The 13,445-nt window shown below is 39.4% G+C and overlaps 1 protein-coding gene across 4 annotated transcripts in view; it reads right to left on the reverse strand.

Moving 5' to 3' along the window:
- Positions 1-7,731: 7,731 nt before the first annotated feature.
- The window catches only part of BCL11B (BCL11 transcription factor B), a gene marked incomplete at both ends in the record, with an annotated part of 90,604 nt that continues 84,890 nt past the window's right edge, over positions 7,732-13,445 (reverse strand). For all 4 annotated transcript variants that reach the window (XM_082284310.1, XM_082284308.1, XM_082284309.1 and 1 more), the window contains one exon: positions 7,732-9,743. In XM_082284310.1, coding sequence (XP_082140436.1) covers positions 7,732-9,743 — 2,012 coding nt within the window. The remainder of the gene's footprint in view (positions 9,744-13,445) is intronic.

Here is a 13,445-nt window from a genome sequence, read left to right on the forward strand (position 1 = left end):
AAATGGAGTGAATAGGTCTTTTCCATCTCTAACGCGTGATCCCAGAGAATGGTCTGTCATCTGCCAGACAATGAAATGCATGTTGTCATTGAGTAGCTAAAGGTCAGTGTTTAGCTGAGCTAGGAGAATAATTCAGAGCAAATCAACTATTAGGCAAATGTTGCTTCTTTTTTGCTTACAAGTTGTCTGCAAATAGATCACAATTTTCTCAAATATATTCATTATTCAGAATTATTTCCTGAATGATTTCTGTGTGTAATTATTGGTCTGTTCACAAGCCTTTCATTTTGGGTGCTCAGTTTTCAAGCTGTGTTAATAGGGCATACAGATCACATGGCATCTTTCTGTCCTTTGGTAGGCTAAATGTAACTCTTGGACTCTACTTTCTGATGGAAAAATCTCAGTTATTGTCTTGGAGTTCAATGATCACTGCTATTCTGTTATATGTTCCTATCACTTATGTAAGTTTTATGTACATTAAACCAGATTCAAGTCCATGGAATACTTATGTAATATTTATTGAATCCAAAGAAGTAATATGGTGTACAACCAGTGTGAAGAATAAGGACCTTGAGAAATCGAATTACCTTTATAATAGTTTTTCATTATAATAATTACAATGCTGAGTTTAACTACCTCTCCTTTCATACCAAAGTTTGAATTCCATTGGTTTCACTTGGATTTCACAAAATTTTTTCTAAGCCCTCTTCCTTTACCAATTATAATGGACTTCTTGGACTACACAAGCATGTGTGAAATAGGAGTATCCATCCCAAGGATGTCACAAAGAGACTCATTTGGATTTAGTTGTTTGCAGCTTTATTTGTGTGATTTCTCACATTTTCTCTGTCAAAAGGGCCTAATTCTACTTTTTCCCTCATGCCAATGTGTATGGGTAATCAGGGCTCTGACAGAAAAACTCTAGCAGCTTCAGTGGTGATGAGTTACAGCATTACAACTTCCAGGAGGTCCAGAATTCTCCTTGCCAGGCAGATATCACTTTCCCTAGCAGAGGCAGTAGACAGAGACCCCTTGTACCTCCATACCCTCCTGGCCAGAAGTTGTCATGCACAGCAGTAACTGCCACCGCTAAATCTTCAAACACCACATCAACATCTGCGAGGCCTGCAGCGTCTTTACAGCTGACAAAATGACATGGTGGTGTAAAGCTCAGTTGGAGTGAAGTCATGTTTATGGGGTGTCAAAAACACCCCATTCAAATGCAAACTGTACGAAACTTAGAAGTAAAATGTAACAGCCTTTACAGCTCACTTCAGAAGGCATCCAACATGAACATGGCATTTGGGAAATTATAGCGTGAACTATTGCCCAATATAATTGTCAGCGTCGGGTTCCGATTTCATTTTCACTGGTTTTTCATGAGTGCAACTTTTCAAAGCCTGTAACTTTTATATCACTCTGAAGTCTTGATCCAGCAAAGCACTTACACACATACCTAAATTTAGACTGTAGATTCAGGGAGCCTGAGATCAGGAAGGGACCATCTGTAGGAGCTCCTCTGTAGCACACACCACTTAGCTTCCCCTCCTGACTTCTGAGTTGAGCCAAATACTTTAAAGTCCAGGAGCAGTTCCTTTGAAATGAATTTCAATTACCCGCCTGCTTTGAATCAAAAGCCTGTTACATGGTTTGTTGGACCAGGGCCTCCAGGAAACCAGAATCTGGTCTCCAACACTCCACATTTTTCCTATGCTTTCCAATAATGGTTTGAACAACAATTCTCTTATTTAAGATTTCCATGTGTTAGCTAACAGGTTGGCTTGATAAAGAGCATCAGTACAGTGAACTACCTGTAGCCATCAGCTCTTATCCTCAAACTGCAAATTGTGCAAAATTCTGCCTTTAGCTGTGCATGTCTTTGTCCCTAGCTGAGGGGGAGGAGCAGATGTTTAGCTGCAGTTACATTTTGGTGCTTCTCACATAATACAGTCTGTGGCCCAAATTCAGGTCCTGGTTGAATTGGTAAGTGTTCTCCCTATTTGCATTGGCATCCAAAAAGCAGAACATGTTAACAAATTTGAGTGCATACACCATATGTTTACATTTATGGGGAGGGATGGAAAAAACCACAAGAGCAAAGCACTTCTCAGCATCTTCAGAAAACTGAGATAATGGCCCCAAACATAACATAATTTTGTATGAGAAATGTGTCTGTACCAAGCATTATTCTACCATTTTCTCTCAAGACCCCTGTTCAGGAAATACCTTGCATTTTATTTAAGTCCAAGGGATGTAGGCAGGACTTGAGCATCTGCTTAGCATCATTCAGGTTCTCCTTCCCAAAAAAGACTTCTCTCCTGAAGGACTTCCATGAGAACTGATAGAAAAAATGGCAAGACCTCTATCATCTGTACTGAGGCTTCTACTCCCTGCCCCCTTCTTTTTTCCCCTTCCCACCCCTCAATGTCAAAAAAACAGGAAAGACAAGATTTGGAGATCAAGTCAAATGTCCAATTTATTTTTATAACTTGAAACTGGAACAAACGTTGTTTTGAACGAGCGTACAAATGAAATGGTAGACACATGCTGAACTCAACATTGTGACAATAAGGGGAAAAAAAAGAGGCCAAAAATCTTGTACAGAGAATAAAAGGAACAATAAATATTTCACTAAGCCATATTGAAATGACCTCCAGCCATCTCAACATTTTATCCATAATAAAAAAAAAAGTGCTCTCGTTTTTTAAACAGAGCACAAATACCAAGCAATAATAAATAGTTCCAAACTTGTAGTAAAAGACAAAACCTCCAAGTAAACAACAAAAGCTCATACAATAAGTAATAGAAAAAGGTAATAAAAATATTTTGCCTTGCCGGTACAAATGCAAACAACTTAAATCAACGTTACTTTGCTTTGCAGTTCTAAAATACAAAGAGCACCATAAAAATGAGTTTGCCTGTGATAAACAAAACCTTGGACTGTCTTTTACATAGGACTGGGATGAAATGCTGATTTTTTGACCCTTTCCTTAAAAATTGGTACTTTTCTTTCTAAAACCAGGTTCCCACACCTGTCCTGTTGCCAAGGGAGTCGACTGGAGTTTTGCTCTGGACTTCAAAGGCAGCAGGACTAGACACAATGAAAGTAATAAATTCAACCTTGAAAAAAATGTAAAACTATTTAAAGTGTGAAAAGAACTACAGCGGCATTCTAGCTATGTCCATGTTATATTGTGCTTATGGCCTGGTAAACTACAGCTCTTCTAAGCAAGAAGAAAAGGAGGGCCATTTCAGTATCACTACAGTCTGCAGAAACACAACCCTTGTGCTTTTGGGTGACTTATTGTTAGTTTCAGTGATCTAAGTCACAAAATTAGACAACTGCTGGTGTTAGCTATCCTGGATAATTAAAAACAACAGGGAGACTGAAGCTTCTAAGCAACTTACACTAAAATGAAAAGTGAAATTCCTTCTTAAATCAATGAATTGTGGACTGAAAATGTGCAGTTAACTTCTGATCTTCGTTTCACTGATGCAAGTCCAAGAGATTCTTCTGAGTGCTGTGACATGACTGGATTTATACAAAAGCCAGAGATCTGAATTTTCACCAAAAAGTGAAAATGTGCCTTTAAGGGACCACATTCCAACCTCAGTTATGCTGGAGTAATCCAGGACTAAGAGTAATGAATAATTCCTGATTTATATCAGTTTAATTGAGACATAGAATTTGTCCAGAAGACTTAAGGGTGCAATGTTCAAGCCAGGAAGGCATATATCTATCTGATAATTAGGTGGACCAAATTCTCCCAACTGTCACACCCATGCCTCCCCAATTGCTCCAATGGTTCTGCACCGATGAAAGCAGAAGAATTTGGCATGGCAATATATATTTTTTTCTTGCTTTTGTTTTAAGATTTACCGTCATTTTCTGCAAGAGCGGTGATCATTTTCTCCTCCCCTTCTCTAAAGCATTAGTGCCTCTTCTGCCACGTCTTCCCCTCGACCCAAAAGGGAGAGAGTGTGAGAGAGAGAGAGAAGGAGAACTGCAAAGAAGAGAGACATCAAAAGGTACAGGATTTCATCCCAGTCCCTGAAACATTCAGAAATTTATGGAATGTACAATTAGAAGTGAACAGCAGCAAAGCAGCTAATAACATGGACTGGCAAGACCTGTACACGGAGTCGGTCCTGTTCTGACAGGGAAGAGGAGGGCTGTGCCTGGACTAATTTTACTTCAACCCGATTACAGCTGTACCAACAGCAGGCCATTTCATCATTTTATGTCAAAGTGGATGCAGCAGCTCTCACTTTTTGCTATAAAAAGACTTTCTTCCAGAGGGCAGTGGTAGGGTGTGAGGAGCAATGAGTGGGGATTGGCCAGGAGAGGGAAGATGTATTGGGCATCTTCTTGTTTGGAAGGAGGGGAAGAAATCTCCTCTCTCTCTCTCAAATCTGCAGGGAAGCTGTGGGATGTCACCCCAGACACCTTTCCAGGAACAGAATTTCTTTTCACACAAATAGGCAATAACCATCTAGCCTGGTTCAACCATACCTGGTAAAACCTTGATGCAAGGGGTCCAGGCAACTTTGAAGTTATTTAGAGCCCTGTGGGAACAGTACTTTTTTGTAGGCCATTTCTGACAAAAAAAAAAATATATACAACTAAAATTATTTGTGAACAACAACAAGAAAAAAAGTAAAATAAAAAAGCACTTAATTATTTTGTTTTGTTTCTTTTACTCAAAGGTCGTCTAACAACCCCCTTTTTTCCTGTACAATAAGGACTTCACATACAAATTTTTTTTTATTTTTGCAATATTTTATCCTGCCAAATTAAAAAAATATATTATGGCAGCCTGTTTGTTTGTTTTTATTTTTATTTCCAAATTCACTAACAAAAAGGTACATTAAATCCCTTTAAAAGGACAAGCATACAGTTAAAAAATTACAAGCTTCAGTAAAAATACAGCAAGTGCCTACATCATATGAATCAACCAATATCAATATCCATTCCAGAAGGGGAAGGGAGGGGGGGAAGGGGAGAAAAAAAGAGAAAAATAGGTACAGGTCAGAAACGTGATTTTTTTTTTTTTTCTGCAAAGCAATAACAATATTAAGCACTTTTTTCTACATACTTTTTCTACATGGTGTAGCAATCACCTTTTAATCCCCGAATACAAGATTCTATACATTTTTTGAAATAAAAATTCAACACCCAAGGCAGAAAAAAATTTACTAAAACTCAAGACTTTACAGTTACAGTGACAAGAACAAATTTATAGACCCACCATTTAAATTTTACTGCAACATTTTCAAGGAAAAAAGAAAATTTTTTTTTTCTTTCTGGTTTTGTAAAATGCCCAGGCATTCTCCATTATTACAAATACTGGTCCACTTTTACAGTAATCAAGAAATTTTAATATATATAATATATACTAAAACCCCGTCACCAAAAGAAAACAATATACACATGGCCATTATGGCATTTTTTTTAATAACCTATTAAGCAAACTTTGAAAAAAAAAAAAGATTGCTCAAACACACATACACACAATTTCTTTTTTACCCTTGTATGTATTCAATACTGTAAACGTATTTTAAGACAGAGTGCACTAAATTTAACTTTTAAAAAAAAATTAGCCGTTGTTCCTGAATTGTTTTTTCTCATTCAATGATAGCAACTTGTAATTTGTGTCATTTGAGTTTTAATTCAGCAGTAAATCATTTCCATTCCATTTCCTAAGCAGCGTTGTCCTGAAAAAAAAAAAAGGCTGAGAATAATTCAGCTAATGTATGTCCGAAGTTGTGCTGGGTATACATCTTCATTTGATTGGGTCTTATGGCATTTTCATGTCCACTATCTTCAACCAGTAATTTTTTTTTTTAAGTAAATGTGGCTCTTTTTTTTCTAAAGAATGTACTTTTCTTGTTTTACTTTTTTTTTAAAAGTCTTTCCATTTCACAAAAACATTTTGCATTTGTCTCAAGAGACTCAAATAGGAAGATCAGTTTTCAAGGCACTCACGTCAAATTGAATGGCAGTAGAAAAACTGTCCAATAAATTATTTTTTATTTATTTTTCTTTATAGTGCCAGTATTGTGAATGCCATGCTTAGCAACACTGACACTTAATCTCAGCTGTTCCCTTACAGTTTAACCCACCTTTGGGCCAAGTAGAACATGATGTAATTTCTTGTTGAGAAGCCATTTTTCTCTTAACCACAAACAAAAGCTTTAAAGTGCGGGTCAACATAATTAAAACCTCTAACCATAATTATTTATTGTTTGCTAATATTAGTTGCAAAAGGCTTTAAAAAATTTGGAATTTGAAAGTAGAGCAGGTGCATTTTTCTTTGCTTTACTTTTTCTCTATCGTAATGCTTTTATCTGAATACAATTCCATTCTGTTCCTAATTAAGTTGGAAAATATCTTACCGACTTCAGTAGGAAAAGAATCTTGCCAAGACAGGTAGATCAACCAGAATTTAGTTTTTCCCTTCTGTATAATAACATCAGTGTACAGCATCTAAGATTGTTCTAATATTTCTGTTCATAAACCAAATGCCTATGAGTTGAGGCTTTTCATTGAGAAATTCACACTTTCCCATCTTCTAGTCATTAACTACAGCAAATATGGACTAAGGTAGACGTCCTGAATTCAAATGCATGATTTTGTGGTTTTAAAAGAAAAGAAAAAAATGATGGCAATTTGGCTCCTCTGAGGTTAGAAAATAATATTAAAATGCTTGAGATGTACTTTTATTGTCTCTGGGAAGAGTCACAGGAGGGTAAGAGGGAGGGAAAAACACTCCAGAAAGTGACAAACTGGCATCATTATGTTGCCATAGCTTTTAACAAGAAGAAACTATCTGATAGTAATGTACAATTAAGAATGTTTCTGGATTTTGAGTGTAGCAGCCTTCTGCATCTATGTCTTTTTTGTTGCCATAACTTAGTGCTGAAATCCATCTAGAAAAGGCCTCTATCGTCAGCGACATTGTCAGTGCTACGTATTTGATCCAATTTCAAAAGAAAGTGCTAATTTTAAAGATTGTTATCCGCTGTACAATTTTGTTTTCCCTAATCTTCAAGGTTATTTAAGAAGAGGAAAGAAAAATAGGAAGAAAGAAAGAAAGAGAGAAAGAGAGAGAGAGAGAGAGAAAGAGAGAAATAGAGAGAAGAGAGAAAGAGAAGGAAGAGAGAGAGAATGAAAAAAGAGAGAAAAAAAGAAAGAAAAAAAAGAAAAGAAAAAAGAAAGATTTCAGTTCAAATGCTGGCTTCTTCACAAGAAATTACACACACTTAGCTTAAATTTCAACAAAGCAGCGGCCCAAAAATTATAATTTTAAAAGATATGTTTCTCTTCTACAATGCAAGTAATCTCAGGCTACGACTGGGTAAAATTAAAAAGGGATACCCAACAAAATTTAAAAGAAATTTAAACAGAAAGAATAAAAAAGAGTACCTGCACATGCCAAAAAATTACAAAAACCCAATAAATACAGAAATTATTGCACAGTTAAAAGGCTCCACAATTTTTACTGCCTTAATCAACCCTCGGGTTTAATAGAACTTTGTAGACACAGGTTATATTTAAGTGCCAAAGTCTGGCACCTACCATAGTTATGCTAAGTTATGTTTACGGAGGCAAGTTAGGTCATCTTTTCTCAGTTGGCAATAGTTAAACTGTACAAATAAAATGTTACCTAGACCCCTGAAATTTAACCTAGCGGAGGTGGGGGGGGGCGGGGGGGGGGATGGGGGGGGGCCTTAGCTTCTTTCTGCCTGCTCAATTTTGACGTCATTTGTCAGCAAATGTTCTCCATGCCACTTTTTCATGTGTTTCTCCAGGGTGCTGTAAACACTGAAGGGCATCTGGCAAATGTCGCAGCGGTAGACCTCCTTCCCTATCTGGCCATGCGTTTTCATATGGCGCGTCAGCTTACTGCTCTGGGCACATGCATAGTTGCAGAGCTCGCATTTGTAAGGCCGCTCTCCAGTGTGGCTCCGACGGTGAACCGTCAAATTGCTGCAGTTCTTAAAGACCTTGCCACAGTACTCACATGTATCGCTCCTGCGTCCTTCCTTCGAACTGGGTCGCCCGGGGCCGGGTCCACTGATGTGGGGGGTGCTGCCTCCACTCGCCGTGCCGCTGCGCCCTGAGAGCCCCCCGTCCAGCATGTCCCCCGGCGGAGTGGAGAAACGCAGGCTCCCGTTCTCCGATGAGTGCTCGGAAGAGGTCGCGAAGGGGGATTGTCGGGAGTCTGTGAATCCGAGGAACGGATCCTTCATGAAGTGCCGCGATGCTGCATACCCTACCAGCCACTGGGAGTAAACGTTTTCAGAAGGTATTATCGTTGCTGGTGGCAAGTCTAAATCTTTCTCTACCTTTATTCTTTTAGAGGAATTGTTTAAACTGGGGCTCGTGATAGGTGTTGGCTTGCGGGGGAACAAGTTTGGGAAGGGTTCACCCGGGCCAAAGTTTCTTCCATTGACCGTACCTTCCTCAGTGCGGTCCAGCTCTCCTACCACTGAGTCTTCGTCACCCGGATCTCTCTGACAGAGGTCTCGAGGACACAAGTCTCGCTGGTCAGAGGACCTTTTCATGAAGCTACTCCTCTTCTGTTTTTCAGCTAACATGTCGTTATATTGCTGAATGGCACCTAGACTTACATTCTCAATGACTTTTCCCAGGACGAGGGATTTCTCGTCTGGCAGCGACTTGGAGCCGTTTTCTCGGTTACGACTCAGCTCTGAGTCCATACTGAAGCTCGACTCTGGCCGGCTCTCATTCTCAAGCTCCTCTTCCTCCTCCTCCTCCTCTTCCTCCTCTTCATTGTCATGGCCCAGGGAAGGATCGCTCTCATTCCTGAAATCTGCCTCACTGGATTTCAGTCCCTCTCCAGTGAGCTCGCTCGTGCCTGGCTCAGGGGAACTAGTGGTAGACAGTCCATCATCTGACCTGCCCGTCATGGAGCCAGCTTTATGCATATGCGTTTTCATGTGGCGTTTTAGCTTGCTGGCCTGGGAGCAAGCATGGTCACAGAGCTGACACTTGTAGGGCTTTTCTCCTGTGTGACTGCGCCGGTGCACGATAAGGTTACTCTGGAACTTGAATGTTTTCCCACAAAATTCACAGGACTTGCTCTTGGCCTGAGGCTGGGGAGGCGTAGTGCTGCTGGGGGGCATGGGGGGCAGTGGCGGGGTGCTCAAAAAAGGTGATTTAGGACTCGGCTGAAAAGGATTCAACAGACGATGCATAGGGTTGGTGCGACTGGGTGAGACTGGCGGAGGGGTGGAACTGTTTCCTGCCAGCTCTCGAAGCCTTCTGGAGAAATCCATCGCTGGGGACTCAATTGCCATGGGGTTTAAACGCATAACTCTGTCAAAGGCACTGGGATGCTGGGCAACTAACCCCATTTCTTCGGCACTAAGGCGATGTGGATCCAGATGATGACGAGGCGGTGGGCTGAACAGCGGAGGCGTGTTTGGGAGCCGACCCTCACCAAAGCCAGGGTGTTCACGCAAGATGGGTCCTGTCATGCGCAAAAGGTTGAAAGGGTTGTTGTCTCCAAGAAAATTCATCAGCGGGGACTGTGCAACAGTCTCCGGTCCCAGAGGAGGAGGGATGGTGATGCGTGGAGTAAGGGAACTGTTTGAAGGGCTTGTTTCCAGGTAGATGCGGAATCCATGTGTGTTCTGGGCATGCTGAAGCAAGAACCAAGCGCTATTAAAAGGCTGCTTGCATGTTGTGCAAATATAGCTTGAAGGCTCATCTTTACCTATAAAAGAAAAAACAGAAAGAACACTTAAAAAATAATACAGCAGAGAACATTTAAATAGAGTTGGCATTCACTTTATTTTGCTAACACATTTCCTCCTTGGCATTTCTGAAATAAGGATTTAATTGCAACGTATTGACTGATATAAATTGTTGAACAGCACATTTACTCACCACACTTATTCACTTAGTATGTATGACAAATATCACATGTACGCATTTGTGTTATATAGGTTTACATCCTCTAATTTGCAAATAAAACCTTCCTTTATGACGTATAAGCATCCAAATCCTTTCATGTGTTTATTCCACAAAAAGGAATTTGTTTCAAGGGATTTATGACTACTGACAAAAACCAAGAAAAATGCAGTGTGGTAGGTTTTACAAGGCACCTGTAAGGACCTTCAGTGTCATTTTCACTCTTTCATTTTATATACTTCATGCAGCACTCCCCTGAGATCTTGCTGAATTTAATTTATACATGGTTAAGTCATGCCAGCCCTTCCATTTTTAAAATACTATGTAGATATTTAGCCACAAAAGTCCTATTCAAGTCAACAGGAGCTTGGAAAACATACCCTTGCATAAACCACTCTGACGTTCTTTTTGCCAAAACACCAAGAAGCCACTCAAATGAAACATCCGGTAATCAAAGCCGACAGCACAGTTGCAATTAACAGTAACAAATGTCGGGCCGTGCTTGAACTGGGTCCCAAGAATTTCTGAGCCTGAGCCTGCCCTCCAATGCAGAAATGCTCACCAGAGCCAAAAACATTGTTCTGTTTGCTTTTCTAGCCTCTTTGAACGACTGCATAAAGGTGGAAAGCATTCCTTTAACCTTGATTCAGCTTTACATAAAGGACAGGTGTGGACAAGTCTGCATCACAGTCATAATTTTGCTAGCTAGAAAATTCCGGTCCTGGGCACAATATAAACTATGTGCTATCTGCAAAAAGCACTTCCCTCCTTGCCCTCCCTCCTTTTTTCAATGCCTCTGCAAGACTCTGATAAATTCATAAATATGTGTCAACTTGAAAATCATGATGTGGGATTTGTTTTGTTGTTTGTTTTTAAATGAGGAGGATGTTTTGTGAAAGAAACCTGCCCATTTTGGAAAATCTAAAATTAATTTCTTGCTTGTTTGTTTGTTTATGATAGCATGTATTTTCTCTAGCAATGGCCCCACTGAACCTAAAGGCACTAAACTTCCTGAAAGTTCTATACCTGAACCAAGCTTCCTGCCTGACCCATGATGGAGCAAGGACCTAAGCAATGCCTGATTCAGCCCCTCCACAGGAGCTCAAATCCAAAGCTGAGCTAACAGACGCTTTCTAGACAGGGGGGCTGCCATTCCCAAAACCCTGTTACATGAGCTTGAAAAAGAAAGAGTTTATAAGGTGAACGGAACCATATTATTGAAACTACCTTGTAAAGAGGAATGACTCATAGCACACACACACAAAAAAATTTACACTTGGGCGCATCAAGAGAAGCTGATTGAATTCCCCTCTTCTGGCTGTTGCAGGAATGACTGCTGCTAACAAAACCTACAAAACCTTAGACAAGGAGGCTAGAAGATTATCTGCCTACCTATCAGCCTGTCAGCTTATCTAATCTTATCACCCAGTATACATCCATAACAGCATAAAGGAAAAAGCGTGTATCAGATTGAGACTTATTTACAAAGGTAGGTGATAAATGTGCTGCAGCTCCTCACTCAGTTATTGATTTAGTAGGGCTATTGCTGTGAATAGCAGCTTGGAACCCCGATTTCAATGAAGCCATCTCTTCACAGCCAGTAAAAAACGTACACAATACAGTGGGCATTACTGACTGGCTGAAGTGGCCCCTGTGCCCTGGCCCCACATTCTGTGTCTGCATGGGCCAGACACAGTTGGTTTGATTAATCTCTAACAGTCGCTATTGGAAAAAAAAAACAAGTTTGGGAATTGCACTTGGCTTGGAAAAAGTGCCCATAACTGCTATTGACATTAATAAAAGCCACATACAAACATGGAAAGAAACTGATACATTATCCCTTAAAAATCTACTCAGCACTGAGGCAGTTAGGAAGTTTTATGTCAGCTTTGCAGCAAAAGAAGCAGTAAATGCTCCCATTATTACTTCAAATATTTAAATTTCTGTTTCTTACAGAAATATGACGAAAATGTCTAGACCTTTAACTTTTCTTGCACAGCAACATGTGTAGTATAAAAAGTGACAGAAATCACTGAAGCAGACTAAAGTATATAACATACTCTGTCAAAAGCTTTTTTAAACAATATGTTTTACCTCAGCTCACCCTAGAATAGATTTTAATAAAGCCCCTTAAGAAGTGTGATCTAATAGCAAATGAAGTGCAGCATCTTACAAGGTCATATATCTTCAAATTAAAGAGTGCTCTGCACCCTTCACCTTCACTTTATCCACTCTAATTAATCGATTTATTACCCACAGCTGTTCAATTCTTTCATTTTTAAAGTCACAGCATGCACTCTTTTTGTTGTGGAGTTTTTTCTCTCAGAAAATAAAGTGTCTGAGTGTCTGTCTATGTACATGCATTCTCTTTGCTTAGCTCAAGAACTGACAGGAGAAAGAAAGCAGCTGTGTATTAAGCGACAACAACAGCAACGTGTTTACTTCAGAAAAGGCACATACGTAAGAAGAAAAATTCCTGGGCAGGCTGAGGATCAAGGCCAACCTAAAACTGAAATGGCTGATTAAAAAAATTACCCTCAAAATGGCAGCTGGCAGGATGCTTGCTACTACATGTTACATGGAACTAAGATGTTTTTGGTTTGTTTTGTTCTCCAAAATTTCACCTCCATGAAGTTCAAAAGAGGAAGTAAGTCCCCTCCTTTTTAGTTTTCTTTAAAAAAGACAAAATTAGTGCTATTAGTGATCTAAGATTTATAAGCTAACAGTCATAAGTGTTCTCTCCCTTTTTTGTTTTGTTTAACTTTTATGTTCCTTAGCACTCCTCTTCAGGAGACCCCAACACAACAGCAAAATTGACTGCAGGCTACCTGGCTACCAATCTCTGACTGATTTTTTTCACAGCCCTAAAAGACTCTCCCTAGACTCCCTGTTAAAAAAAAAAATAGGAAAAAAAATTAATTACCATATTATCACTTCATGGTTATCTTGCATAAAAGTTGCCCTGAGCAGTGTAGATGCTCACTTTTAAGAACAGAAAAATGTCAAAAAGTCTTTGAAGATTCACTCCAAATATTTTTCTGTTCAAAAACTTGCTAAATATTTTAAACATGCCCAGAAACAGCCATGTATTACTCAAGAATGATCCTTATATTTAATAATGAACCTACACTATAAAAGTCTTTGTTATAAGGCTACTTTTGATATATGGCTATCTTAATCCCTTGCCACCTGCACTGAAGTCTGTCTAAATACTCACTTTACGACAACTAGCTATATAGTCTTTGCCATATGCAGTCTTTATCACTTTAGCATGTGCTTGACTTTGAGCATGTGAGTAATCAACATCAGTGAAACTTAAGCATAGGCTGAAGTGCTCTGTTGGATAGTGATGAAATTATTCATGTGCTTAGAGTCAAACACAAGCCAAGACTTCATTAATACTGTTGGATGAATTGCACATGGTTTCAATCCCACAGTCTGTAACTAGGCATGAATTTCGGGGCAAGCAGCTGAGGTATAATTCTTTATCTTTACAGTAGTTGGT

The sequence above is a fragment of the Coloeus monedula genome (genome assembly GCF_965178545.1).
Source record: "Coloeus monedula genome assembly, chromosome: 6".
Taxonomy (NCBI): Eukaryota; Metazoa; Chordata; class Aves; order Passeriformes; family Corvidae; genus Coloeus; species Coloeus monedula.